Source organism: Fundulus heteroclitus, chromosome 13 (genome assembly GCF_011125445.2).
Source record: "Fundulus heteroclitus isolate FHET01 chromosome 13, MU-UCD_Fhet_4.1, whole genome shotgun sequence".
Lineage (NCBI taxonomy): Eukaryota > Metazoa > Chordata > Actinopteri > Cyprinodontiformes > Fundulidae > Fundulus > Fundulus heteroclitus.
The window spans coordinates 67,819-95,261 of NC_046373.1; the positions used below are offsets into that span (position 1 = coordinate 67,819).

Sequence of the window (27,443 nt, forward strand, 5' to 3'; positions counted from 1 at the left end):
TGAATATTGAGGAAGAATTAGTGAACCCTTTCAGACCAATAGATGTCCTTTCCCATGGTAAAACCTATAATAAACAATTTATTCCCACAAATCCAATATTAGCACATTCCAAATTAGCACGGAAGGAGATGCATAAAATATGTAGGGTATCGCATTTAAAACAGTTGTACTCTTCATTGTGGCTTAATCCATCCATCTGTATTAGAAGAAAACCTGTTTACTGGGAACAATGACTTGTGAAGGGAATACGCATTGTGGATGATTTGTATGCAGATCATCATTGATTTTTATGTCTTTTTCAAATGTCATGCTGAAATATAATTTAAAAAATGATAGTTTCTGAACATATCTACAAATTAGAGACTGTATTACTAAAGATAATTTCACACATAAGGATAATCCAATACAGGAATTTATGGGCTCAAGTAAAGTTAAGTATAAGGCATCCCCATTTTATAAATTGTTTAATAGCATGCAAAAAGATATATGTAAAGGTCTGGGGATTGTCTAGCAGAGGGACCTTGGCTGCTTTTTTAGTGATGAAGAATGGTTAAAAATACTTTCAAATAATGGGAAATATATTAATAATCGAGAGGGAAAGTTGCGCATTATGAGATGGTACATACGTTTTATTTTCCACCATCTAGGCTACATAGAATGGGCCTACTTGCGGATAACTTATGTTGGAAATGTAAAACGGAATCAGGAACTGTTATACATGCAATATGGGAATGTAAATGCATTTCCCCATTCTGGAAAGCAGTATTACAACACATTGAAAAGTGGATAGGTTTGGGAATACCCATGTCACTGAGACTTTGCTTGTTAGGGGATCAAACAGTGATGCCTAAGATGTCAAAGCATCAAAAAATTGTGGTGCAGGTGGGAACGGTTGCGGTTGCCAGGACAATCCTCAGACTATGGAAATCTTCGACTGTTCCAAATGTTAAAAACTGGTTGAAATTAATGTTGGAAATAGTGTCATATGAGAAAATGCTGGCTAGGCTACATAATGACATAGAACATTTTAAGAAATCTTGGAACTATTTCCTCTCCTGCAATATTGGGATAAGTAAATGGCTTTAATGAACTGCTATCTTGGAAAGTATTGACGAGTGATTATTTATGTCTTTTGTGGTTGTTTCTGCTTACAGGATATTTAGCAGAAATACAAGGATATATATATTTTTTTTTTTCATCAGTTATGTTTGTGGTTTTTGTTCTGTGGGGGGATGAGGAGGGTTGAGGAAGGTTGTACGCGCATATGTTCTAAAAAAATAATAAAAACTTTAGATCCGCCTCTTTGTGAGTTTGGTTAACTTTGGGCATCCAAGGGAAAGCAGTACTCCAAGGTAACGTTGGTTATTTCAACAGTGGGTAGGCGGCTCTGAGCTAGCCGAAACGCGGTCTGAGCAGGCCGCGGGTCGTATTGGAGTTCCCTGCATGCAGAAGGCGATTTCAGTCCAGATTTTGCTCTCGGCTTTGGAAAAGGGGTCCTGTTCTGGCTGCTCTGGCTCCGTCTGGAGTCTGTTTCCTGCAACAGTCTGCTTGGGCGGTCAGTTCTCCGATGCCAGTCAGGTCCTCCGTTCCACAGAGGACAACGAGAATTCCCCCCCTTTGTCGCTCAATTGAAGCGACGGGAAATAAGTTTCACAGAAAGCACATTTTACCCAGCTTGTGAGTCTTTGAGCCCCATGAAGCTCGCATGGCGGCTGGTCGGCAGGACAGAACCTCTCCTTGAGAGTCCACCGGCAAGAAGAAAAAGATAGTGAGATGTAGTCTGGCTTCATGGCACCCTGCTGAGAGAGGCTGTCTCTGCGTGGATGTGTGAAATTCCTTTGCTTACAACCCATTTTGATTTATCCTCAGATTACATGTTGTTCCCAATTCAACCTGGATTCTGCCAATGGCCTGGTGGCACAACACTCTATACATCTAAAAATTTGTGTGTTCAGAATCTGGCTGAGTGGTCCCAGAGATCCACACATCTCCACAGAGCTCAACTCCATCCTTTTGTAATTGATATTTTGGTTACCGGAAACACAAACCTCTTTCTCAGTTTAAAGTATGTATCTTCAGTTATTAATTTGAGGCTGATGCTATTACAGAAACGTTCAAACTTTGCAAGATGAATGTCACTGAAATCGGTGATGTTGTGGGGAGAAGGTTTCTTGCTCCTTTGCTCCCATCGATAACTACAGCCATCTGAATTATATCCTGCAAATGACAGTCTGCTTTTTCTTGTTTTTCAATAGTTGACGGATGAAGGAAATCTTCCAGCTACTGTGCCAAGGCGCTGGATGTGCTGACAGATGTACGAGTTGTGACATTGATTGTAGTAGATGGAAAATGGACACTTAAAGATAACCTACCCAGAGTGTTGGTAGTTTCCTCTGTGTTGAGGCTCATTTCAAATGGATCACATTTAGATACGTGGGGAAGGGGTTGCTTGAAGTCCTGCAGGAGAGCATCCAACGTTGCCTTCCTCTGACGCCGCTCTGCGCGTTTTTCTCTAGTTAGTGAGCTGTTTATGAAGCTTATCTGGAATAATAGTTGTCACAGTATTTGATTTCAGCCTTTTACTAAACCCCACAACCCTTGTTAGCTCCCTCCCCAGCTGTGGTTAGTAAAATGACTCAAATTAGTTGACAGAAAAGATTGAGAGTAAAAACATTTCCTTTAGTTTTGAAATTACAACCAAAGCTGCACATTGTGACGTAAATACAGTTGAAGTAACTACAGTCCACCCCACAAGAATTTTTAGTTAAAAGCAGTTTTCATAAACAGCAATTTTGTGTACAACATGGAAATAACAACACATTAAGACCAACATGTGCAGTCAGTGTTCTTTTTAATGTTAGACATTTGTTGTGAAATCAGCCAACAGGAAAGTAACACAAGATCAGTCTCTAAGGCTGATCTAAGGCCACAATAAATGTAAGGGACTGCTGAAGTCACCCTTCCCAAGTGACTTTTTTCACAGCAGGGGCCCCAATGTATAAAGGCCCCTGGCCACGGAAAAAATGCTCTCTTTTCACCCGCTGCTTTAAGCAGCATGGTGGGACGCTCTCATCTTCCTCTGCGGTGGACCAGAATGGAGTTCGGAGACAGCCACCGTGCTCCGAATGGAGTTCAGATATCCACAAATATGTGCTCAACTGGGAACGGAGCTAAGTCTGCAGTTTGTCTCCTGCATAATCAGAGGCAGGAGTAAGGAACCAGCCTCTACCTAAACTAGCTTTTGTGATTTTTCTCACTTGTTGCAGGAAAACTGAGCCAAAACTGTGTGAAGCGGTTTCCTGCAGCTTGACCAAGCTAGGAGCCTCCCCAGCACCGAACACAGCCGTGCTAGGAAAGCCTGCAGTTTCCCTGCAGCGCCAAGCTTCCTCTCCACCAGCCTGAACAGTTTTTAGCTGGAGAACCCAGCTCTGCTTTCACCCCAGCTGCGCTGTTGCCACAACCAGCGATAAAGGCAGAGGTTTGGCAGAGAAATTATAGGGATAGTCGTATGGGAATAATAATTAAGAATGGTTTACTTTTAATGTGCTTTTACTGTTTTGTTTTAAGGTTTGACCGAGTAAAAAGACCTGGAGCTTCCAGGCTAGCTCCCGCTTGTGCTCTTGAAACAAAGCTTTGCTGATGTGTTTTGGGTGAGCTTTATGGTTATAACACACTTTATTTCCATAAGGGTTTTATAAACTGATGGGATATTAATGTTTGTGTTTTCCGTTCCATTCTTTACAACACAATATGGCTTAAGAGTGTCTGGGAATACGAACATATTCATGATAACTTCGGGTACGTGAGAGGTATGTGAGCAAGTATGAGATAATAAAAAAGCATGGTAATGACTGTCTGACTGGAGCCTGATTATTAATGTTAAACAGAAGTAGGGAAACATTACTAATGGCGACGAGGATCTAAAATGGAACGAGGAGGAAAAGACAACCGGTTGCTGCGCAAAGTTCAATCTGACGAGGAGGAAGAGGAGAAGTGAACGGAGTTAGCATGGCAATACCGCCGATAACTTGTTTTGAGGTTTCGAGCGACTCAGCTAATGTCGCCGTCTGGTGGCAAAAGTGACTAAATAGTTTTGAACTCTATTTAGTGACATGGTGAATTCGAGACAACACATTTTTTTGCTACACCTACCAGGAGCTGAGGTCCAAGGACATATTCTGCACTATGGATGAAACGGCAGACGGGGCTGACTATGACGGTGCAGTAAACAAGTCGAATGCTTATTTTACCCCGCAGAAAAATATCCCCTATGAAAGACGTGTTCAAATGACCAGAACCAATGCAAGGAGAGTCTGTAGACACTTTTCTGTGTAGATTAAAGAAGTTAGCAGCTACATGTGAGTTTGGGGACAACAGAGACGATTTCGTACACGATCAAGTAATTGACAGATGCTCGTCAAACACGCTGCGCAGACGGCTGTTGAAGAGAAAAAGACTTAAAACTCCCAGTGCTCCAAGAAACTGCAAGCGTGATGGAGACAGCAGATTACCAGGCAGAAAGGATGAAGAAATTAACAGTTATTGCCGTGGAAAAGAAACGTGACGAAGACAGAGGTACACTTGTAAGACCCAGATTCCCTGAAACACAAAATCAGTCAGCACTTGATGAACCATGCATCGAGTGTTACAGGTGTGGACGTGCAGGACACATGAGCCATGAGTGCACAGTGACAAAGAAGAAAAAGTGTAATTCCTGTGGAAAAAGAGAACATTTTGCAAAGATGTGTAAGACAAAGAGAACACACAAAGTAAACAGTCACAACCACAGTAACACAACAAGGACCCAGTGACAAGATGACCATGTGTTTACAGTTGACAATTGTGTTGCTGAAGAAACGCTCTCCATATTAGCAAATGGCCAGCCAGTACATATGTTGATAGATTCAGGAGCTTCATGTATCATTGTGACGAAATCCAAGTTTAAGCAGCTGAAGTCAAAGGGTGACATCAAGCTACAGCACCCAACAAAGAGATTCTATCCATATCGTCCATATCTACAACTCCATATTAAGTAAAAGGTGTTTTCACTGCTGAATTCAAAGCCGGTGAGACATCGGAAACAGTCCCGGCAGCGATCCAAGTGACCGAAGAGGCACAAATCTGTGTGTTAGACAGACACGCTGCTAATAATTTGGGACTTTTACATATTGGCCCCATCGAACAGGTGAACACAGTCCAGGCACAACACGTGATGGCTTTCACAGCCGAGCTAAAGGACAAATACAAAGACTATTTTCAAGGTTTAGGAAAACTGAAGGATTTTTAGCTGAAGCTGCATGTGGACGATAGCATACAGCCAGTCGCACCACCTGTTCGCAGGATACCTTTCAGTGTGAGAAAACAAGCAGAAGAGAAGCTGAAACAACTTGAGAGAGATGATGTCACTGAAATAGTAAACCGTGGGTATCACTTCTAGTTGTGGTGCATGGTAAGAAAGAGCCTAGACTGTGTGTGGACATGTGAAGAGTAAACGAGGCCATAGTGAAAGAAAGGTACCCTATTCCTGTCATAGATGAAATACTGGAGGACCTGACTGAAGCCACTGTATTCTCAAAACCTGATCTGAAGTAGGGATACCATCAAATAGAGCTGGCGCCAGAGTCCAGGTTACTCTCCACTTTTGTAACACACACAGGACCATGGCATCATAAGAGACTGATTTTTAGTATCTCATTTGCACCTGCGACATACCAACACATCATTGGACTAGTTCTACAAGGCATCCCTTGTAGAACACATTGGATGACATGATTCTTTCAGGAAAAACCATGCAGCAACATATTTCAAACAAGATGCAGAGACACATGTGGTGGTGGATGCCAGGCCAGCGGGATTAGGAGCAATACTGAGCCAGAAACAAAACGATGGAACACATAAACCTGTCTACTATGCTAGCAGAGCCTCAGTTAATGTGTAGTCTCAAACCGAAAGAGAAGCATTTGCTATTGTATGGTCATATAAGAAATTTCATGTATTTCTCTATGGAAAAGACTTTGTGCTTGTCACCGGCCATAGACCTTTGGAGACGATCTATTTACCCAAGTCTAAGCCTCCAGCCAGGACGGAAACGTGGGCTTTGTGGCTGCAGCCCTAACGTTTTAAGGTCATGTACAAGCCAAGCCTGTAGAATGCAGCTGATTCGCTTTCACACAGGTCTTAGGAAAGCAATGGTCTGAAAAAGCAGTCAGGGAGAATGGGGTTTCTCGTAACCTCAGGTGGTGAGCTTTACTTTATGCAGATGAAGTGGTCATGTTGGCATCTTCAAGTCCCAACCCTCAGCTTGCAAACAAACAAACAAACAAAAAATTGTTTGAGTGTGTAGCAGTCAAGTTGGGAGTCCATTCTTCTGAGACCACTTTTTCTCAACATGAAGATGCTGATAGCTGCCTCCAGGTCTGGGGTCAGTCTCCTCTTTAAATGAAGTAGTTCACATATTTTGGTTTCTTGTAACCAAAATGTTGGCCTGAGGAAATGGGATATGGATAGATTTGGTTATTGTCGGTAATCATGTCTCTGCTGTTCCAGCCTGGTTTCTGACTGGATTATGACTGAAAGATCATGAGCTTCCTCCGTCTGACGGTCGGGTTCAGGCTTAGAAAAAGGTTGAGGTGTTCCATCGCTCTGAAAGCAGACCTAGAGCATCCTGAAGGGACTACAGTGTCTTTCCAGCTTTGGAATGTCCAAGGATCCTTCAGAATAATGTGGCATTGCTGAAGGGCGATTTTTTGGATAGATTGATTGAAATCTTTAAATTAGTTAAGTTAGTAATGCCATATACAACTGATATAAAATAGATATTTCAGCCTTGCCATTTTCTGCACTCAATAAGTGGAAGTAACAGCTGGCTGAAAATCTGCATCCTCAATATTTCAATAACTTTATAAAATTTTTCACAGAACATGAACATTTGTGCATTTTGAGTCTCTCACACTTTGACCATTTAGCTCTCCCGTTCAACAGAGACCGCTGTAAAACTAAAACGCAGCAGATTAAAGAAAGAGCAATTCCACTTCCCCTGCACATCTTAAGAGTTATTAAAAACATGACAAGCCATTCAGCTGCTAAAGGTGCTTACTCAAGGGAACGCACAGACTGTTTATTGTTTGATTAATTTGCTCGGGGGAGACCTGAAATTTCCCCCCACTCATGAATATGGGGGTGACAGCGAGATTTCATAGCGGTGACAAGTTATCTAAACTACAGAGGCAAAACGATTATGCTAATATCAGGTTGTAGTCATCAATCATGTTGTGTCAATGTGGTGTCAACGCATCACGTCCATGATCTCCATCCCCCCCCCCCCCCCAAAACACCCCCACCCCCACGCCCCTCTGGCCATGCAGAGTTGTAAATGTGGGCATGCGTGCAAACATGTAGCTGCGAGTGTTTATTTGGAGAATTGATCACGCTCTATTTGCGCCTGGGGGAATGGGTGTGAGTGGCATGGAGCTGTCCTCTTGGATGAGGGCTGAATTGAAGCTGGGAGGGAATTAATTGGGTGAGTTTCTTCGTCCTGATGTAAACACCGGGCTGACGTCAGAGGGAGACGCGCCTTAAAATCCAAAGAGCGCATACAGGGAGACGCATGCTTAGATCACAGACATGATCCGGCTCATGGTTGTAGGAGAAGTGGGAGGCAGTGGAAAGCGGCAGCAGCCGTAGTGAGTAAAAGAGAGAAGTTCCTTCCAGAGCCCGAGGCGCGCTGGGATGACAGCGGCGCGTAAAGGTCTGCGCGCCAAGACGTCGATCAGGGGGTAGACAATTTTGTTATCTTTAAAAAAAAAGCGGAAATTTGGACGGAAATAACAGTGTCTCTGATCTGGTGTCCGTGGGAAAACAATCTGTTTGGCACGGATGCTGTTGGATGTGGCCACGCGTTTTTCTTCCTGCTTTTGTGTTATTTTCCTACTTTGAACCATGGCTTACTCGCAACTGGGATATTCCTACTCCACCCCACCACAGGTGTAGTACTTGTTAAATAAAGTACTTTAATGTATTAATTTTATAGCTATATAGACATTTATTATTGTGCAATATTCTCCTCTCGTAGATACAATTAATTTCAGCAAGCAACTCTATGTTTTATATTGCAGAGAAAGTGCGCAAAATGAAACTGTGTTTTATTTTAAAAAAAAGCCTTTTAAAATCGCTTTACTTAGTTACTGGACCTCATTCATGTATTCATTGCATTATTATTATTATTATTATTATTATTATTATTATTATTATTATTATTATTATTATTATTATTATTATTGTTGTTGTTGTTAGTAGTAATAGTTGTAGGGGGTTGACTTTCTATTGCATTTATAGTATTTTATTGATTATGTTTAGCCATTGTCATAATTTTCATAAAGCTGTTTCAATTTAATGTTATTTATTTGTTTTTACTAAGCAGTTGTTAACTTTATTTTTCAAATAACTTTTATTAAGTAAGTATTAAGAGCTGTTATATAGTTGTTGTATTGAGGCTTCTACTGAAACTTATTGATTGATTTATTTATGTAAGGCACGTTTAGTTTGAATGTACATTGATGCCCAATTGTATGCAGTATATTTATTTATTTATTTATGATTAATGGAGTTTTAAATAGTCTAAATCCAAATTTCAGCTTCATATAATTTGTTTACTTATATTTACAAGGTTCTTGTAGTTTTCACTTTATGTTGATGTTTAAATTTTATAGATTTCAAATTACAGATTTAATTTACAATACTTATTTTGTTTACTTTTTTGATCAATGAACTTTATATTGTTGTTCAAATGATTTAAGTATTCCTTTATATCAGGAAACTTTAGTTTTGTATTATTTTGATTGTTGTTTAATGTACTTTTTGTATGCTGTGATTAAACAACTTTTATATGGTATAAATTAAATGTATATTTTATTTTTCTTATCTATCGATGCATTTGTAATTCTTGCTGTTTATTTGCATGTGAAAATGATTGAATAAATGTAAATGAAAACTAAATGATTGATTTTTAAAGTTGTATGGCATTATTTCTACATACTCAGGATGAATAAAGCCACTTCTGTTGATTTTTCCCGTAGTTTCTGATGACCTCTGGTTCTCCTGCGTCGCACCCAGTGCTGCGCTCCCCGGGCCATCAGCTCCCTCCTGGAAGTGGCATCGGGGTCTACGGCGGCGCTTGCCCAAAGAGCCACAGCTACTACAACACATGCGCCAGCGACGCCTCATCTCTCTATTCCAGGGTGAGTGCCAGGCCTCACTTTTATGCTTTTAGCACTAATACAAATGGAACCACTTTGCACAGTTCCGATAGGAATGTAGGGGAAATGTGTATATCTGACATTCAAAATGTAACACTTTTAGGGGCCACTGGATCCCAAAGAAGCTGCCCCCATGCATTTGGGGACATCTCAGACCTCTGCCTATTATCCTTATGAATACACATTTGGACAATATCCTTATGACAGATATGGGTAAGTTAGTGGCCTGATTCTCTCAGCTTAAAAATACTACAATATTAATCATTTAATTGGACGACTTTCATGATCACACATTTTAAAAAATAATAACAAACATCTATATTCTTTAATGTATTATAACACAGTATATTATAACTTCCATAGTTATTATGCTATATAAATATATTACTGTAAAATTTTCTCAATGTGGTGTTTCACACATAAAATGTGGCTGATAATTAAACAACAAGACATTTTTTAAAACTGTAAAATAAATCTATATTGTAACAACAAAGTTCCTATCATTTGTTTATGATCTGTCATGTCTACCATACCTATTTGCCGCAGGTACTCCTGCTCGGATAGCTCCTCGCGTCGTAAAAATGCCACCAGGGAGACCACCAGCACCCTGAAGGCCTGGCTGCAGGAGCACCAGAAGAACCCGTACCCCACCAAGGGCGAGAAGATCATGCTTGCTATTATCACCAGGATGACCCTCACACAGGTGTTGTCTTTTCTAGAAACATTTAACAGTTAATGGCTTGCACATGTAAGACCGGTTTCAGCACAGTCACAAAACCAGACAATACACAATGTTGGGTTCACCAAAGTTTGGTAAGATTTGAGCAATATTTTTAGAAAACTAAGAATCCACCTCATTTTTGTGTTTCATAAACAGAGGAATGGTTTCACAAATTACAAATTGTATTTTAAGTAATTTGTAGTCATCATAAAATATTGCAGTCCACGTTTGGGATGTCCATAAAGAGCATTTTTCACATTGTCTAATTCTAAAGCTAAAAAAGAATGGAACACATTGCACCGATTGAAGAATGTTTTCACTAATCTTAAACTATGTTTGAAAGAATGTCTGTTCAGTGTAAAGTGAATTAGTCTTGGTATTTTTAATTTATCCTACAAAAATGCTCAAATACAGTCCAGACTCGTCAAAAAATGAAAAAGTCTTTTGGTTTAGCAGTGACAGGGAGCGTCGCACCAATGCAGCATTAAGGGTAATCAGCGGCTAACGGTTAGCCAGTGAAGTCTTTATTAACGGACTGTAAACATCATCGGGCAACTTAAGAACTGTTTCCTTTCTTACTTAACATTAAGAGTGAAACATATATACAACAGAAGCCAAGATCTTCATATTCAGGACTGAATTCATTTCAGTTTAATTGAGTTTATCTATACAGTCCCATATTTACAACAAATGTAATCTCCAGGCATTTTTAAAGAGAAACAGATCCAGTTTAAATATAGGAATAAATTATCAAAACAACATCAGTTATACGGATAAATACACAATTAATTACTTATATTCCAATTTAAGGATAGTTATAATGAACTCATGTTCAGTTTATTAAACCAATTATAGATTTCTGTCTAAGGAAGCAATAACTGACTGCATGGAGTCATTAACTTTAAAGCGACTTGCTGACACGGTCAGCTCTTGGATAACTCTTTGCAAGATAAAGTCCACTTTGGCGAGACATCTGTTACATCTCATCACACCCCTTAATGATTATGCTCCTTTTGAATAAAAGTTTAGTTAGAGCCACACAATAAATTGATTTTCAGTTACTAAGCCTTCTGCAATAAGCAATAAATCAATAAATCAATTAATCGCATGTTAAATTAAAATTAGCTCAATAATTTCAATTTGCATGCTTCTTTGCTTTCCTTGTGTCTCCCACTCTTGCTGCTGTTGCGTGAAACAGGATGTTTAAAATGTTTTCCAGTTCTAGTGCTAATTGTTCTTTAGAAATTAAAGTTTTTGATCTTTGAGTGATTGTACTTAAAAATTAGTTAGTGAGCAGCCGCCAAACGACAACACGATCAATTATTGCAATAATTTCATTGCCTTTCGTCCAGCAAAATGTATTATTGTGACAGGCCTGGTAGTTGCCATTGTACTATCAGTATGTGCACTATCATGCTTGCAAAGACAGTTTGTTTGTCATGCTAGATAGAATGACCCTTTGGTGTGCCATGCATTTGAACCCCGCTTGCAAAATAATACAATTGGCCAGTTGGACAGACCTTCCCGATCCTGTTTGTCTACACTTGCGCACATTAAGATATTGGGAAAACAAATCGTAGTCAAGAAAATTTGAATTAATCACAATTGATTCAGTGCGCTATTCAGAAATTATATTGCAATGAAATGTTTTCCTAATAGTCCAAATTCTACTTTCTTCTTTTATTAATGTTTCCTTTCAATCATCAACTCGTTTTAAGTACCTCTGTGTCCTTCAGGTGTCTACGTGGTTTGCCAATGCACGCAGGAGACTGAAAAAAGAGAACAAGGTAACATGGTCACCAAGAGCCTGTAAAAGTTCTGATGAGAGAGGCTGTGATGAAGACAGCAGGGAAGCTGAGAAGCCGCTTGGAAGTAGCACACACCGTCATGGTAAGAGAGGCCAGAGAAAGTTGCTCAGTGGATGCAACTGGAAATCACAGGACCCACCGTTGTCTGAATTGTTTTTTTTTTTTTGCAGATCAACCAAGTGCAGAACCCCAGAGTGACCTTGAGGACTTCGACATGGTGGAGTCAGATGCTTCTGATGGCGACCCAAAGTCACATGTTCTACCAGAGGACGAAGAAGCAAACCCAAACACAAATCCTCCACACGGGCAGAGATTGTCCGCAGATTGCCCCAAACTAACACCAGTCAACCATCAAAACACCTCCTTCTACATGAATCCAGACCTTCGAAGTCCTGACACCAAGCCAAAAATCTGGTCCATTGCACACACAGCTGTTCCCCCAGAAGCCGGCTCCCAGCCAGAATACCCCCCGTGCATGCTGTCGTCGACCCGGTCCTCCTCTCCTGTATACCCAACGAACATGGCGCTCACTAACGTGGACAGGCAACAAGAATCTCCGGTGGCCACGCTGAGAGAGTGGGTGGATGGGGTTTTCCACGGTCCTCCGTTCCAGCATCCCAAACCAGCTGAGGTTTGGAAAGGCCTCAACGAAGCCATGATGGACAGTGGGACATCCGCTCAACCCTTTGAACTCATGCAGTCTACACCTTGTTTGTAGTCTATGAACGTTGTAGCACTGGGGCGTATGGACCAAAAACAAAAGTCTACATTTTGTTCTGGCGATAAGACTGAGTGACTGTACCTAAAGAGTCTTAAATGGGATTTATTTTGCATTCATCTTGTAAGTCATAATGAGCTAAATGGTAAAGGAATTATTTTAGCTCCATAGGAAAGAGTCAGTCAGGTTTTCCAAGTAACAGTGATGCAACCTCCATCCATTCTTGTGTTGTCAGTTTTGGACTTTGTTAGTGCTCAGAGGCAACCCCAATTGTGTTGGTCCTAAAACATCCTTATACTTTCCACCCAGAAAGAAATTCACAGCTTTCTTTGATGAAAGCTGCCAAACAATGAGGGAAATGTGTTGCTCAGATTTAGAAAAGAAATCTTGTAAAGGTTTAATCAATAATGGTTCCCCCTAAGTGTAGCAGAAAAATGCCACATCACTGTAAGTTTGAAGAAAAGTAAAGAAGTCCTTCAGCCCATCGCCCCCTGATAGCCAATTAGACTGTAACCTTGGTTTAATCGTATCTTGATATTGTAAAACAATTCAAACTCATAATAAAAAGCAGTATTAGCTTTTAGTATTAGTATTAAATTAAACATTTGCTTTTGCTCAGTTTGTTGTTTTCTCATCCAAACAGCATCAGTGATCACAAGCTAAAGTTAATGATTAATGGATAATGGGCCTTTCAGACAGGAAGCCACTGCGTTCTCAAACCTGTTATTTTCAGTGGCATGCACCGTGCAAAGGCACAAATGTGCTGTGCCGAGCCATGTGCCAGCAAAGCACCGCGTACGGCTTGGCGAGCTTTGTGCACGGCGCAGTAAAGTGAAACTATTTTGAACTTTGACCGCGATGCGCAGTCACAGATACACGACAGCCAGTAGAAACTGTGCCATCCGATCATTGGCTGGAAAGACCAGGAAGCAAAATGGGGGAGCATTGCTTGAACTGTATGAATGACACAAGTTTGAGATTGTATCGCTTTAGCTCGTCACGGATGCTGTTCGGATGAGAAAACAACAAACTGAGCAAAAGCAAATGTGTACTGTTCAACATAGTTGAGCTTCTTAACAAGTCTCAACTCTCCAAGCTGATCCTTAGGCCTGAGTGTTTTGTGCACCCACACCCTCTTCGTCCTTGCTGCTCTTTTTCTCCTAACTACCAACGCCAGCGCTTCACCTAACCCCACAGCAAGTGCATTTCAAACTGGGTCCTGTGTGAAAGGCGCATTAGGCTGCTATTTGTATCGTCCTGCTTGATCAGCAGGGACTGGTGGGTTCGCTCTATGTCCACAGGAAATGGAACGGAAAAAAACTTTGGGTTTCGTGCAACAGGACTGAAGATGACGTGTTCCTGTGAGACTCACGATTAGCTGAGCAGCTGAATTCTCATGAGCTAATGCTAGCTGGATATATGCAACCACTTTGTGCTTAATCTAGCAAATAAAACAGCTCACACTGGATGCGTTTAAAACTTCAAGGGATGAAACATTACATTTCTATAAGCAGTATTAATTGTCCACAGATTATTTTTAATGTCAGAACAACTGAGCCAAAGTTACTTTGGTTAATGCTAAAATCCACCTGGAGTGGCAGAAAAAATTTGATTTTTTAAAGGGCTGCTGGCTGGGCAACAGCATCAAAGATGGTACGTTTCCTGTCTTTTTCAGGTTTTAAAGTTGTTTGGAAATTGTCCACGCAAACTAACAGCTGGATAAAGCAAATCCACAGAGCAGAGAAGGCTAACAGCTAATCACATAGCCCTCGGTTTTGGCAAAATCTAAAATTTGCGGGCTGAGAGCGGACTGACCGGAGAGGCTGATTGATACAGCCGCCAGCGTCTGCAAACATAATTTTAGCACAGTCACAAGGGCACTGTTCAGCTTAGAAATGTTAAGAAAAGTAAAAATGGTAACGTAAATAATTTTAAATCACTAAAATGATCTAAAATGGCTAGCTATTTTTTTTATTTTTATTAGATTTTCTTCACTTATCCTCCAAACTTACACTGATATGACATTTCTGTTCTACAGCTACGGGAACCATTATATGCTATATTAACTGCACAAAACCTTTCTTTAAAAAAAAAACAAAAAACAAAAAAAAAGAACATTTAAAGAGAGCAATCAGTTAGTAACGCCTGATCCTGTTTTAAAAACACAATAATCCCAGACTCTTTTACCACTTGCAGGCTCTAATGGATTTCAGTTTTCAGAGTCAAATCATGTACAGTTTCCACTCATGAAAAAAACCTGCTCTACTGTACACCTGCACCACAGCCTGCACATGCACTAAGTCACCAAAATAAAAAAAGTGTATTTTCTGTTGCATGGCAATGTTCTCTCTGTGTGCCTTGCGTTGTGATGGAACCCCTTTAGACGATATAAAGCGCTTTCTGGAGCTGGGGGATACACCTCTGAAGCTTTGTGTGTGTGTGTGTGTGTGTGTGTGTGAGAGAGACAGAGTTTGTCTGTGTGCGTTTGGATGGAGTGAGATGGGGCGGTTTGAGAGTGGGTGCATGGGGGGGTGGGAGTGGGTGGTATTCAGCCGTGACTAATGGAAACACACAGAGGAGGGTGCTGCTAAATTGTTAAATCGATGCCACTTCCACCTCGGCTCCAGATATAGCTGCAATCAGCGATGCGTCCCTTTTCATTAGGCGCCTCTTCTACTTTGTCAACCTTGGACAGCAGGAAGATTCCCCCTCACGTGTAAAAAAAAACAAACAAAAAAAAAAAAAACATCAACTCATGAAAGCATTTGGATAATTTTAAGTAAGTGTCACATCTTTATCCATTACATGCTTTTCCTTTGTCTTTGCAGGTAGCAAAAAAAAAAGAAATTGTCAAAAATTCCCAGAGGGAAGATGTTTAAAAGTCATCAAGTCTTAACTTTGTTCTTAAAAGCTTCACAAATGAATCGAAAATGTGCTCAACCCGCACAAAAAGAAAAGAAAAGAATGTGGTTTCCCACCCCATCTCCATCCTTTTTGCTGCTCCTGTTCTTTTTTTTTTTGTTTCTTATTTAGGAGCAGTGATAAACTATTTATCAGAACAGAGGAGGGATCTGCCTGGGCTTTGTATGGAATTAACCATTTCAGATTAAATAATTCAGGATGAATTCAACCGAGAATTTCATTCTGTTTCTGCTTCATAAATAAGTAAGATTTGAGATGATAAATAATGGCATCTGTCTTCTTATTTCGATAAAACTTTTCTTTCCTTCGCTATCATCCTGACAGGACCTTCGTGGTGGCAGGCTGCTGATTTATCTTTTATAGTTTAGCTGAATTAGTTTTTTTTTCACTTTGTCTGAATTTAACGGGCCAGGAACAACACCGTTTTGTTCCTGTCTTAAAAAAATATATAATAAAAATCTTGAGGCAGATTCGAAGCGGCGGCAGTGTCATGAAGGATCTGGCCTGGCAGTCGTCTAGGAGTGAGGAGATGTAAACTTGTTCTCACCCTTTTGCTGCTTCACTCATGCATTTTTTTTTTATTTGCACACAGAAAGGGGATTTAGATTCTGAGATGGCAGGGAATGAAATAAAATTTTGCAACATAAGAAACTGATGTCTGCTGTTAATCCAGATTTTAAAAAAAGCAAGTCTAAATCTGCAAAGTAAAACTGTACCTCCAGTTTGTACTTAATATGTAATGGGGCCTATATACTGAATATTTGGGTTATATATTGCCATTACTCTGATAAAGAATATACTGTTTTCCCAGACTGCACATTACACACAGCACCTGTTCTCAGGTTTCATTGGAAATGTAAATTTTTTTTATTGATTTTCCTCCCAAATGTCAGTCAGTTGGTCAATAAGGACTCCCTTGACGAACTACTGAGTAACAAAGACATGCAAGTCCTTTTTATAGTTTTATAACAAGAAAAGAAAAGTCACCATCAAGGGAAAGCTGTAATAATTCCCAATTGCAGTTTGCCACTAGTTGTGTAGAGGACAGAGCAAATATGTGGAGGGAGGTGCTCTGCTCAGGTGTGACCAGAGTTGGGAGTTTTCGGTGGTAGAATCGTGTCGCGAGGATGCAGGGACAGGGAAGCAGGTCAGAGCTGAAGAGAAGCCGGGTGGAGCTATTTAGAGGGCAATCCAGAAAGGAAACCTGTTAGAGTCTGCAAAGGACTTGACTGCAGAGTAAAGGTTTACCTTGCAGCAGGACAATGACCATAAATATACAGCCAGAGCCACAACTGAATGGGTTCAACAAATGCACAGGGTAGAACAGCCCAATCTAAGCACAGAGACCTAAATCCAATTAATATGCTGAGGCAAAAGCAGCAAATTGATATTTGCAGACGCTCTCCGTTCAATCTGATGGATAACAGCCAAAACTTTAAGTGAAGCTGGCAGAGAAAAAACATTTAAAGACGTGCAGCTTTCAGTGTAGAAAAATATGTTTCTACAAACCTTCAATTCAGGGGAGCTGAAAATGAACCCACGCCACACTTTTCAGATTACTTGCAAAAATAATGATTAAACTTTTTTTTTTAATCCTTTCTCAATTATGCACTAATTCACAATAAAATAGACTAAGGTTTAGATTGCAATGCCAGCTGGTTTATTTCTTTTGGATTAAATTCCAAACTAAAACTAAATCAGAACAAAGGAATCTAGAGATTTTGTGCTACCGGTGGACTTAATTATTTCATTGCCAGACAAGAAGAAGTGCAAAGAGAGAGACATGTAGTAAAAACCATTCTGGTCAGGAATCAAACCTGTGACGGTAGCGTCATTGAATACCGGCTCTAACACTGAGCCATGCGTAACCCAACACTTGCTTTTTTTACTGTCCAAAATATTACAATAAAGATTTTGTTTTTCTTAATCGTTTCTCTTCAGCAAAAAGGTTTATGTTTGAGTGAAGGAAAACTTTAAAGCAACATTTGTCTTGAAAATTGCAGGCGTCTCTTCTTCTGCCTTCTTCTTTTTAATAATTGTCCCCATATATTTTAAGTTCCGCTCATATTTTCCTGTCTTCCACTCAACTTACTAATCTTCAGATCCCGACAGTTAAAGAAGCCGCACTCAAAAGCAGCGATTCCCATGCAGTGCGACAAAGACCCAGATCAAGATCTGGGATGCAACCTGTTGACATGCGCCATTCTCCGTAGTGTAGGGCGGGCCGGCTCATCCTCATACAGTAGATGTGGGAGTAGGAGCGCCCTTCACCTAGTGGGAGCTCAGCCAGAGTAGTTCTGCATCTGGTCTGGGGTCCTCCTCATCACCTCCAAATAGAAAAATCACTAAATTGCTGGAGTGAATACTCACAAAGACGCACCAAAATTAAGGAAATGTGCATTTATTTGCTTATTTCTTTGATGTAATCATGCTTCTTGGCAGCAAATCGTGTTCACATTACATTTGGAAGGAAAAGACATTTGCAGGTTGAGCAGCAGAGTTGATTGTGTGCTGCAAACACAAAAATCGACCAATCCTAAGTGCTAATTCCAGCCACCTTTTTTTTTTATTTAATTAGATGACTTAGGTTTCAAAAAATTTTAGCAGTTTAACATTTTAGACAGAAAACAGGTCAGCGGGGAATGACAGAATCGTGCATAGCTACAGCAGCCTGCTACCTCCTCCTCATGCTGGTCACCACACTGCTGCGGGATGACATCCCATTCCTCGACCAGCGTCCGTGGCAAATCATCCAGTGTGCCGGTGTTGGTCATTGCAGAGTCAACGCGTGTCTAAGCTGATCCCACAACTGTTTGTCAGGGTTGAGGTCTGGACTGGCCATTTCTGCCAAATTGTGGAGGTAATCTCTGATAAGCCTCAACTCCACTGCTCAGCCTAAAAATTCATTGTCTTAATAAATGAGTCACCGTTTAAGGGGAAATGGTCAGATTTCCCAGCACCGTAAGGCTCATTGCCAAGAAACATTGGTACAGCCAAGAAACAATTGACCAATCACAAACTTCCTCACCGTTTCTGTGAAACAAGCTGTTCAGGTGAAAGAGAGTGTACGGACTCATGGATTTCCAGTACAGTTCAGGGAATGTTCGACCCAAAAAGATAAATGTGAAGAGCTTTGTATTTAAGTAAATTTTGCACAAATTTCACCACTAATGTCTGTTGAGGGGGTGTTTTTTTTTGTTTTTTTTCCCCACACAGACCCTCGGCAGCGTTTCAGAATCACTCGGCTTTGAAACATTTCTGATGGAATGTCTTAAAACGAAAAGCTGACAACTTCAAATTACTCCCCTCTGCACCTTCAGTCTGACACCTATTTCCTTTCAACACCGTCTGAGCCTCTGTAGCACATCCAAACACACAAACACACCCCCACCGGCGTACATACACTCACAGCTCCGAGTCTCTGGTGTCGTGTCACACACACTTTGGTTTTTTTTTACGGGGCTATCAAAGCGCTGAGTGCAAACTCTGTCCCCCAAATCCTGCCTCGTGTCGCCGGCGGTGTCTTGCTCCCCGCGGTAACCCCCTGAGCTCTTGGCACAAGAACAAGTCATTATTTTCATGGTAAAGGTCAGAGGCTCTGTCACCTGACCAAAAGCTGAGCCGAGTGGAGCCGCCCCGAGACAATGACCAAAGGTCAGCTTTCTGATTTGCCTCTACTGCAGTAAGTGCGGATTTGAGGAGGACAGGGCTGCTCCCAGATCTGCCCGTGAGCTCCCTTTCGGGTCAGGTTGGCTTCCGGACATGGAGCCTCAGATAATTGGTGGCATGGACCTCCATAATGAGCCCGGGGCTCTGTAATGTGACACATCTTAAAAGTAGAAAAATTTTAATAGGCCAATTACAGAGAAGAGGAAGCTGTTTTGTGTGCGGAGTGAGTGATTGTTGTGCAGGGACTCTTGTGTTAAGGAACTCCCTGGCATTTAACTCCATTATCTATTGCCCAGCGCTGAGGACATTTCTAATGTGATTAGTCTCATTTGAGCGTATCCTTTTCTCGTGGTTCTGACCCAGCAGCGCAGGTCAAACAACAGGTAGAGCTGTATTTGCAATTACCTTCTGATATTGTGCAGAGGGGACAGCTGGATGTAGGGTTAGACCCGGCCGGCGCTGATTAAACCGCTCTGAAACAGGCAGCCCTCAAAATGAGTCTGACTGGAAACTGGTTGAATGTACCTTCATAATCTGGAACGACTTGACACGCACACTGGTGGGGAATGCCCAAACTGCAACGTTTTCCAGCAGAACACCAATCGCTAATCTAATTTGAAGCATAGACCCCTGATAGAGAATCAGGTGAACGGACAGTGTACTGGTGGATAAACAGATGGATAGATGGGCAAGTGGGTAATTGTTAACAGTGGATGTCGGAGGGATGGACAAATGGGACATAGGCTGACGGACAGGTGGACAAACAGATGGTTGGATGATGCACACACTGACGGTGGACAAATGGAAGAGTGGACAACCTTGAAAGATGGATGGTGGAAAACCAGATGGATTGAGATAAATGGATGGATGGACAAGTAGGTGGACGAATGATAGATGGGTGCAAGACATGTATGGATGGAAAAACAAAGGGATGGATAACCATTGGACGGACAAAGGGACAGGTAGACAAACGGAAGAATGAATAAAGAAGACAAATGGAAAAGTGAGTGGATGGATGGACAAACTAAACTATATGAAATAAATGATAAATTTGATGTTCCCACACCTTGGTGAACATCAAATTCAAGGACCTTTCAATGACTTTCTAGGACCAATTTCCTCAAATTCAAGGACCACACGTGGTGGCATTTACCTACTGTGACCGCTAAATAGGTTATCATATTTTAATACAATGCAAATTCAATAAAAGATTAAACGGCATAGAAGTTGTTGGGTCAGAAGCAATGCAAGAAAGTGGACTTAATTTATAGCCTACATTGATATTGATCATATTCATAGCCTACATTTATATCCACAGTACATGGCTATGCCATACTACATTACATATAAGATGTACATTAGCCTACCGTTTCATGGAATTTTATGGAAAAAAAGTGCAGCATTGAGATTTTCAGAATTATATGAATTTGTTTAACTTATTTTCATCTTTGATTAAGCTAGTTTTTGACTTTGACTCTGAAAAGTCGCTAAATATAGCGACAAAGTCGCTGAGTTGGCAACACTGCGTGAATGTAACCTATTGGACGCACGTTGGCCTAAACCGTAGCCTACCAACTAACGAAGAAGAGCGAACGTACTTTTGCAAATTAAAAGTCTGCGGAATAAACATAATTTTAAAAGATCGTGTGATAGTAAAATAATGACACATGAGTCGTCATCCGTGTGAACTTTCAACCCCACAAAAAAATTCAAGGACTTTCAAGGACAAGGTGTTTTTTTTTGGCTGTTCTCAAGAACTTTCAAGGGCCTTGAATTAATTTTTTCAGATTCACAAACTTTCAAGGATTTCAAGGACCAGTGGGAACCCTGTATATAAATAACAGACTAAGGTGATGAATGGTTGAATAATAGACAAACTTGTGGAGAGGTGGACAGATGGGACGGACGGACGGACAGACAGAAGGATGGACAAGATGGACGCAGTTAACACTGGTGCTGCTGGGTCTGAGGATACAAACATTTTCCCGGCCTTTCAGGCTCATCCAGGGCGAAAGTGTTTAAGAGCGGTGAATAATTCAGAGCTGCTGCGAGAACCCCCGTAGATAAAAAACGCCGCCCTGTCATTCAGCACAGCTCATACGCTCAGTTTCCCCGGGAAGTTCCGCCGCCGGCGATGCCTCCGACTCAACCACCCGTCACCTCCCAACCAACCAGACACGCTGACCGCCAGACCAGGCAGTCGTCTGCCTGACACCGACCCCGGCGCCCCCCCCGCCTTCAATCATCCGCCGCGGTCTGACTGGAGATGAGGTTCACTACAGCATGAGGCGTACTTCCAGGAGCCACCAGGCCCAATTAGATCAGCTTGACAACCCCCCCTCACTACCACCACCCCACCCCGACCTGAGCCCCGTGGAGTGGAAAAATGCAGTTCCACTGGCTGCATCACCAGGGACCGAACACGCTAACGGTGTCTGGAGCCTGAGCCGAGCACGGGCCAATTTGGCATGCAGAGGTCTATGGAGAATAAGACCTGATGAAATATATATATGATCTTCTTCAAACACGTATTGTTTCCGCTCCGCTGTGTCTCATCAGGAAGGCCTGGAGTTTTCCAGGCAGATCGCGGGGAGGAGACGCATTGTGAGGCTGAGCTTCCCTCTGCAGACGGGAGCCTTATCTTTTACAGGCAGATCCTGGCCAATGAGGGGCCAGGAAATGTTGTGAAAGTGAAGCAAATTTATATTTTTCTCCTTTCTTTTTTATACAAATTCTTAAAAAAAAAAAAAAAAAAAAAAAAGCAAAACAACAACCAGCTGCTACAGTTTCTGATGCCTAAAAGCCTTTCGCTGTTAGCTTAAACACACACATGTGGGACAGCACTGACCTCTGCCTGTCACACGTTAGAACTGCATCCAGTAGCAGAACGCAGGCATCGCTGAGGTTTTCAATTAAAGCAAGCGTCGGTAAGAACAGAACGCACTCCCGGTTGACCAGACGACATAATTTATTTTATACAGAGAAGCAAATTACAGGGCGGATGCTTCAGTGGTGGTGCTTCTGCTTGAACTGCAGGCCGCAGTAGCCGCACGTGCCCACCTTTGTGTCTTTGTCCTGCGTGGAAACAAAAAGAGCGCATTATTAGCGGGAAGGTTTTATCCAACCCGGCTGCTTTAGGAAGAGCTGGTGATAAGCTGAACTTTTGTGCAATCTTTCAAAACGTTCTGAATGTAATTATTGCAGTCCTCACTTTTCGAGTGGCTACTTTCAAGGCATAACACATGTATAGAAGTCTGCATCTTTAATACGGGGGACTCTGGTTCGAATCCCGGGTGGGTTGGGAAGGGTATCCGGCGTGAAAACCGTGCCAACTCTGTGTGCAGGTAGTAATGACTTCAAAATGTCAAATGGCTCAGTGGGAAGAGCAGCTGTCTTGCAATCAGCAAGTAGCACACCTTCAACTATGCACTACATTCTGTTGGTCTATCACATAAAATCTTAATGAAATACGCGGACGTTTGTGTTTTCAGGGTTTGCATTAACTTCACAATCTGACATCATCTGAGACGATGAAAAAGAAGTCTGCTGTTTTTTTTATAAATAAAATACATGGTACATGTCAGCATGGTGGTCTATAACTCAGGACAAACAGTAGATCATTACTCTACTGTATCCCCGTCTTTGCTTATTAGTTCCTTAGAAGCCACTTTTTGGGTGGAAATGTATATTCTTTTACGCCAGTCTGCTTATATTACCACTACATGTCGGACATGTGCTGGATCTTACCAAATTGATGTAGACTTTGGGGTGTCCAAGAGCTCCTCCACCGCCATCACAAGACACCACTCTGGACTCGATGTGCGTCACCGGCTCTTCTGCCACGAGCTCGATGGCAAAATTCTTATTTACCTTAGAGTTAAACAAATGGAAGAAAAAAAAAGTTACAAATCGTATGTTTTAACTATATACAAAAAAAAAAAAAAAAACTGAATTTATTTCCTAAGATGTGGCCGTTTGTAGCTTTTAACGTAGACATACGTAGAATTAAAATAAGACACATTAGAATTAATGCAAACGAGTTATTTTAGAATGTAGTCGACAGGAGATAACTATGTACTTTTCATTCAATCAAATATTTCAACCAGTTTCTTAAAGTTCAATGAGTCCCACAGCATGTTGGAACCTCTGCTGTGTTTCAGTGTAAATGCATATTCAGATTCATACAGCAACAACAGAAAGATCTGCCATGTTTTACTGTAGGAATCTTGTTTTTGTCCTGGAAATGTTTTTTATGAGAATATCAGCTCAAAGTTTAAACCCTTTTTAGGTTTTCTTAGAATACACCTCCATCATATTTAACTGAAGGTGGTATTGTCCTCACCGGCTTAAAACGAGTGTTTAATTTAAAAAAAAAATACAATTTTAGAATAACAAAAGTAACATAAATCCATGCTTACACGTTTCAGATATTCTTTACTTTGATTTCTCTGCTTAACAACAACAAAAAAATCTTCAAGAAACACTTGAAAGTCTTGCTGAAAAGTCAGGTGCAGCCAGGAAACCTGGGACACTTTCTGAGTTGCCAAGAGCTGAGAACCAATGGCACCTGGATCTCAATTTCACATTCTCCTGATAGACTAAGAATACATTTCACAGGACACTTCAGTATTTTTAAAGCACCGAGAAAAAAAAAAAAAAAAAACCTAACAATTTCTATGTGATCCATGTGGTTTTGATGTGGAGAGCAGCTGGAAACATCCTAAAGAAGTTTAGAGACCTGCAAACTCAAGGCAAAGTATGACAGGTTGCCGGTGCCCCCACCCTGCTGCCAAGCTGCTGAAATGCTCCAATTGTTTGTCTAGTGCACACTTATGTAACTGCTCTGTCAAAAAATAAAAATAAAGGAGCACTTTTTGATCAGAGTATAACATCAAGCGAGTTAAAATCGTGGAACATGCTGCATGTCTCTTCTTTCCCCAAACGGATTTGATGGGAGCAGGATAGGACCGACGGAGGTCCTTAACCCCAGCAGCAGGACCGGTAGCTGCTCCTTTGTGTAAGGGGGAACAGGATGAGTGCTAAGAGGCCAACAAAGGGACCTCCACTGGACCACTGCCGTGACTGTCTCTCACCAAGCCATTAGAAACATGAGGGTAGCTTAAGACCTAACCCGTTGTTGGTGCAGTGGGTCCTGGGTTCTTCTTGGTGCACATTTAAGCCTGGCATGGTGTAGCAAGAGGGAGCAGGCAGTTCCTGGAGGATGAAGGAACCGATACCAGTGCCTGGCCTCCAAGCTCCCCTAACCTAAATCCAACAGAACATCGTGTTTGGGTCCATCCGTCAGGATCTGGCAGCAGACGCCACAGGAGAGCATCCGTCATCCCGTACGGCGCAGGCTCTGGCGTCGACAGGTGGTGACTTCAGGTTCTCGGTGGGTTCATAGTTTTCATCTTCATCAAAAGATGTGGCGTAGTTTTCTTCCAAACACCTTCCTCATTCTACATCATTATGGATATCCAGCATTTTTTTCCCAATTGAGATCTGATGTGCTTTCAGCGTGTCCTTAATTCTTTGAGATAGATAGATAGATAGATAGATAGATAGATAGATAGATAGATAGATAGATAGATGTTTCAGGTCTTTTCCCAGTCTGATTCGATTCTACGCCCCTGTATTAGAACTTATGAACATTTTAATTAAATATATGTCCAATTTATGCATTATGCGCATTTCACTTGGCTGATTCAAAACGATTTTACGAGCAGGTCATAACGTTGACGTTCCTTTGGTTGGTTGCGTTGATAATGCTCCTTTGATTTAACTTATCTTTCTTGAGCTCCTTGTAATCTTTTTGTTTATTATTTTACTTATTTTTGTATCGTATTTGCACATTTAGCTCACATAATACAAACTTTACGGTGCATTTTGTATGAAACATATTTACTTAAAAAACAAAAAACAAAAAAAATGTCTTACCTCTTTCTGTCTCCCAACGAATCTCGCTCTCCTGGGGTCGTGTTCATCGAACACCTGAAAGAAATCACATTGCAGTTGTTCGCACAATGAAAGAAGGAATAATTCACGTTGATTTCATTGACGATAACGACGCCTCTTGCTTTGCGATTGGAGTTTGAATTTAAGCACATTAATCGGATAAAATACAAAAAACAAACAAAAAAATATATATAATTGTATTTAACAAATGTTGATCTTGTCCGATAATGGAGCTATAGCAACACTGGCCCCTGGCTAAGGGTGAGCTAATGTCCGCTCCATCTCCAGGCGCTAAAAGCAGGGACCGTGTCGGAGCCCACCTGGCCGGTATGAGTGACAGGCTCTCCGGTGCTTGAAAGCTCCACGCTGTAGCGGTGAACGGGTACGGCAGTCAACCTGAGGGGCTGAACTAGAACCTTCGCGTTCCGAGTGAAGGACAGAACTCTGCACACCGCGGCCGCCATGTTTACAACAGTGAGGCTATCTTCGACTGTAAACCCGCAGTATTGGCTGACAGGTTCAAATACAGGCTTGCTTCTAGATGAACAGGTTTGGTTTATTCTGTATAATTAATCCGTTAGAATATCAACAACAGAAAGAAAAACTATAGAAACATGGTTTTGGTCAATCAAAAGGAGAATTTATTGTCTAAACTGCGCACTTATACAACCTGAAAGACAAGACTGAGGGTAAATAAAAGGACATATATTAACCCGGAAGCGCTTCATTGAGACCCAAAGGTAAGGGTAGCATTGTGGTCTTGTTGCGACGTTTCAAAGGCACTGATCGGTGATATAATCCATGCTTTGAATCTTCTCACAGGAGGTTTGTTTTAGTTTTTTGCCTTCATAAGCGAACGGCGCCATGTTCCGGTCTTTTTGTGTAAACCTTATTTCTAAGTCAGATTTTTAGCGCTAGCAGGTCAAACCGACTTTCTCTGATCTTGGCTTGCATTGCCTGACCGTTCTTCATAATCAACCTTTGGTGCATTTTTACAAATCGTTAAAATATTGTTTTAGTATTATTAGGAGGTGGGATTTTGGTGTAGCTTCCCTAAAGCCATTCGCGTCCCTTTATTCTGCTCCCGTTTGTCGTGCTGCCTTCACAGACCTCAATGTATTTATAATGTATTCTGTGTTTTAATGGGATAGCTAAACAGAGAGCAGAGCATGAGGATGAGGTGAAAGGAAAAGAACCCCAGCGTGCCCGTAGCATCATGCAGCCACGGCCATGTTTTACAGTGAGGATGGTGTGTTCACGGTGTGCTAGGTCTGCAATAAACACACCACTGAGGCTTCAACAGGACAGCACTGTTCCTGTACCATGCTGAATTTAAATGATTATGGGACTTCTGTGTTCTTCTGTGCAGTGTTTTTTAATTAGGGGTATCAGACTAGATTGGGCCGATTACAGTGAATGTGTGAAAGTCTTTTTTCTCTTTCCAATGCCCAAACAACTACATTGACATTCGTTGCTGCATCGTGAATAAGTGTTGAAAAGTGTAAAATAGCCACATTTCCATTGTTCAATGTAGGGCTAGACGATATGGCCAAAACCTAAATCACAATATAGTTCTTAATTTTGCTCGATACGATACAACTACGATACACCGTAAACAAAATAAATGCCTCAGAAAGTCTGCCAAGCATGTCCACAGCAGATGCCAGTACAAACTAGGGACAGTTATTTTGCCATGTCTACGAAACTGCTCCAATATGACATTTCAGAAATATTTGCTTTAAAAAAAACAAAAAAAAAAACACATAAATTTCATGAAACCCAGTCAGTCAGTGACAAATGCTGTAATCATAGACTATAATGTATGTTAAAATATTGGAAATGTCATACCATTTTTATTGAATAAAGTTATATAACGATATGTATTGATATTGAATTATTGTCCACCCCTAGTTCACTGTTTTACTAATTATCTCATCTCTAAATTTCCTTGTCTGATTTATTTATTTATTTATTTTTTTTAATTAAAACTGGATCTCTCTGCAGCCTTTGTCATCATGGGTCCTCTCTTGCTGAAGCACCTGACTGCCTCCCTGAGTCGACAAGTGGCCCGGATAAGCCGTTTGAACCCCACCCTCTCCACGTCAGCAGCGAGTGCGTACAGATGTTTGTGGACGGTGGCTGCCGCCCCTCGCCTGATGCTCCAGTCAGCCGCCCGTGTTGGCTCCTTGCCTCTTCCGTCGTCTGTCCTCCCAGTCCGGGGTGCGCCGTCCCCGCTGGGCCAGAGCCGGCATCTTCCCTGCATCCAGCCGTCTGTGGGGATGAAAACCAAGTCGGCCCTGAAAAAGCGCTGCAAGGACTGTTTCTTTGTTCGGAGGAGGGGGCGCTTGTTTGTGTTCTGCAAGACGAACCCGAGGCACAAGCAGAGGCAGGGCTAA

General features: G+C 41.4%; 3 protein-coding genes across 3 annotated transcripts; 2 read left to right on the plus strand and 1 right to left on the minus strand.

The window, feature by feature from the left end:
- The first annotated feature begins 7,457 nt into the window (after window positions 1-7,457).
- irx4b (iroquois homeobox 4b) lies at window positions 7,458-14,928 on the plus strand. Its single transcript, XM_012870878.3, has 6 exons — window positions 7,458-7,983; window positions 9,075-9,236; window positions 9,358-9,467; window positions 9,801-9,957; window positions 11,712-11,865; window positions 11,954-14,928. Exons 1-6 carry the CDS (start codon window positions 7,939-7,941, stop codon window positions 12,499-12,501), a joined length of 1,176 nt encoding a protein of 391 aa, XP_012726332.2. The 5' UTR covers window positions 7,458-7,938; the 3' UTR covers window positions 12,502-14,928.
- A 7,114-nt stretch (window positions 14,929-22,042) lies between these two features.
- ndufs6 (NADH:ubiquinone oxidoreductase subunit S6) lies at window positions 22,043-25,545 on the minus strand. The gene is made up of 4 exons (XM_012870938.3): window positions 25,368-25,545; window positions 25,030-25,083; window positions 22,840-22,962; window positions 22,043-22,167 (listed from the first exon to the last, which is right to left on the minus strand). The coding sequence occupies exons 1-4, from the start codon at window positions 25,509-25,511 to the stop codon at window positions 22,099-22,101; spliced, it is 390 nt and encodes a 129-aa protein (XP_012726392.2). The 5' UTR covers window positions 25,512-25,545; the 3' UTR covers window positions 22,043-22,098.
- A 1,517-nt stretch (window positions 25,546-27,062) lies between these two features.
- mrpl36 (mitochondrial ribosomal protein L36) lies at window positions 27,063-27,443 on the plus strand. Its single transcript, XM_036144831.1, has 2 exons — window positions 27,063-27,159; window positions 27,262-27,443. The coding sequence occupies exons 1-2, from the start codon at window positions 27,063-27,065 to the stop codon at window positions 27,441-27,443; spliced, it is 279 nt and encodes a 92-aa protein (XP_036000724.1).

Bases quoted from the DNA above. Each gene is read 5' to 3' on its own strand.
- irx4b (XM_012870878.3), top strand. From the start codon at position 7,939: ATGGCTTACTCGCAACTGGGATATTCCTACTCCACCCCACCACAG. The intron at 9,237-9,357 runs GTGAGTGCCAGG...TAACACTTTTAG, and splicing joins CCTCATCTCTCTATTCCAGG to GGGCCACTGGATCCCAAAGA. The intron at 9,468-9,800 runs GTAAGTTAGTGG...TATTTGCCGCAG, and splicing joins TATCCTTATGACAGATATGG to GTACTCCTGCTCGGATAGCT.
- ndufs6 (XM_012870938.3), bottom strand. From the start codon at position 25,511: ATGGCGGCCGCGGTGTGCAGAGTTCTGTCCTTCACTCGGAACGCGAAG. The intron at 25,084-25,367 runs GTGGGCTCCGAC...GATTTCTTTCAG, and splicing joins CTGTCACTCATACCGGCCAG to GTGTTCGATGAACACGACCC. The intron at 22,963-25,029 runs GTAAGACATTTT...TTTAACTCTAAG, and splicing joins TCGTTGGGAGACAGAAAGAG to GTAAATAAGAATTTTGCCAT.
- mrpl36 (XM_036144831.1), top strand. From the start codon at position 27,063: ATGGGTCCTCTCTTGCTGAAGCACCTGACTGCCTCCCTGAGTCGACAA. The intron at 27,160-27,261 runs GTGCGTACAGAT...CTGTCCTCCCAG, and splicing joins CCTCTCCACGTCAGCAGCGA to TCCGGGGTGCGCCGTCCCCG.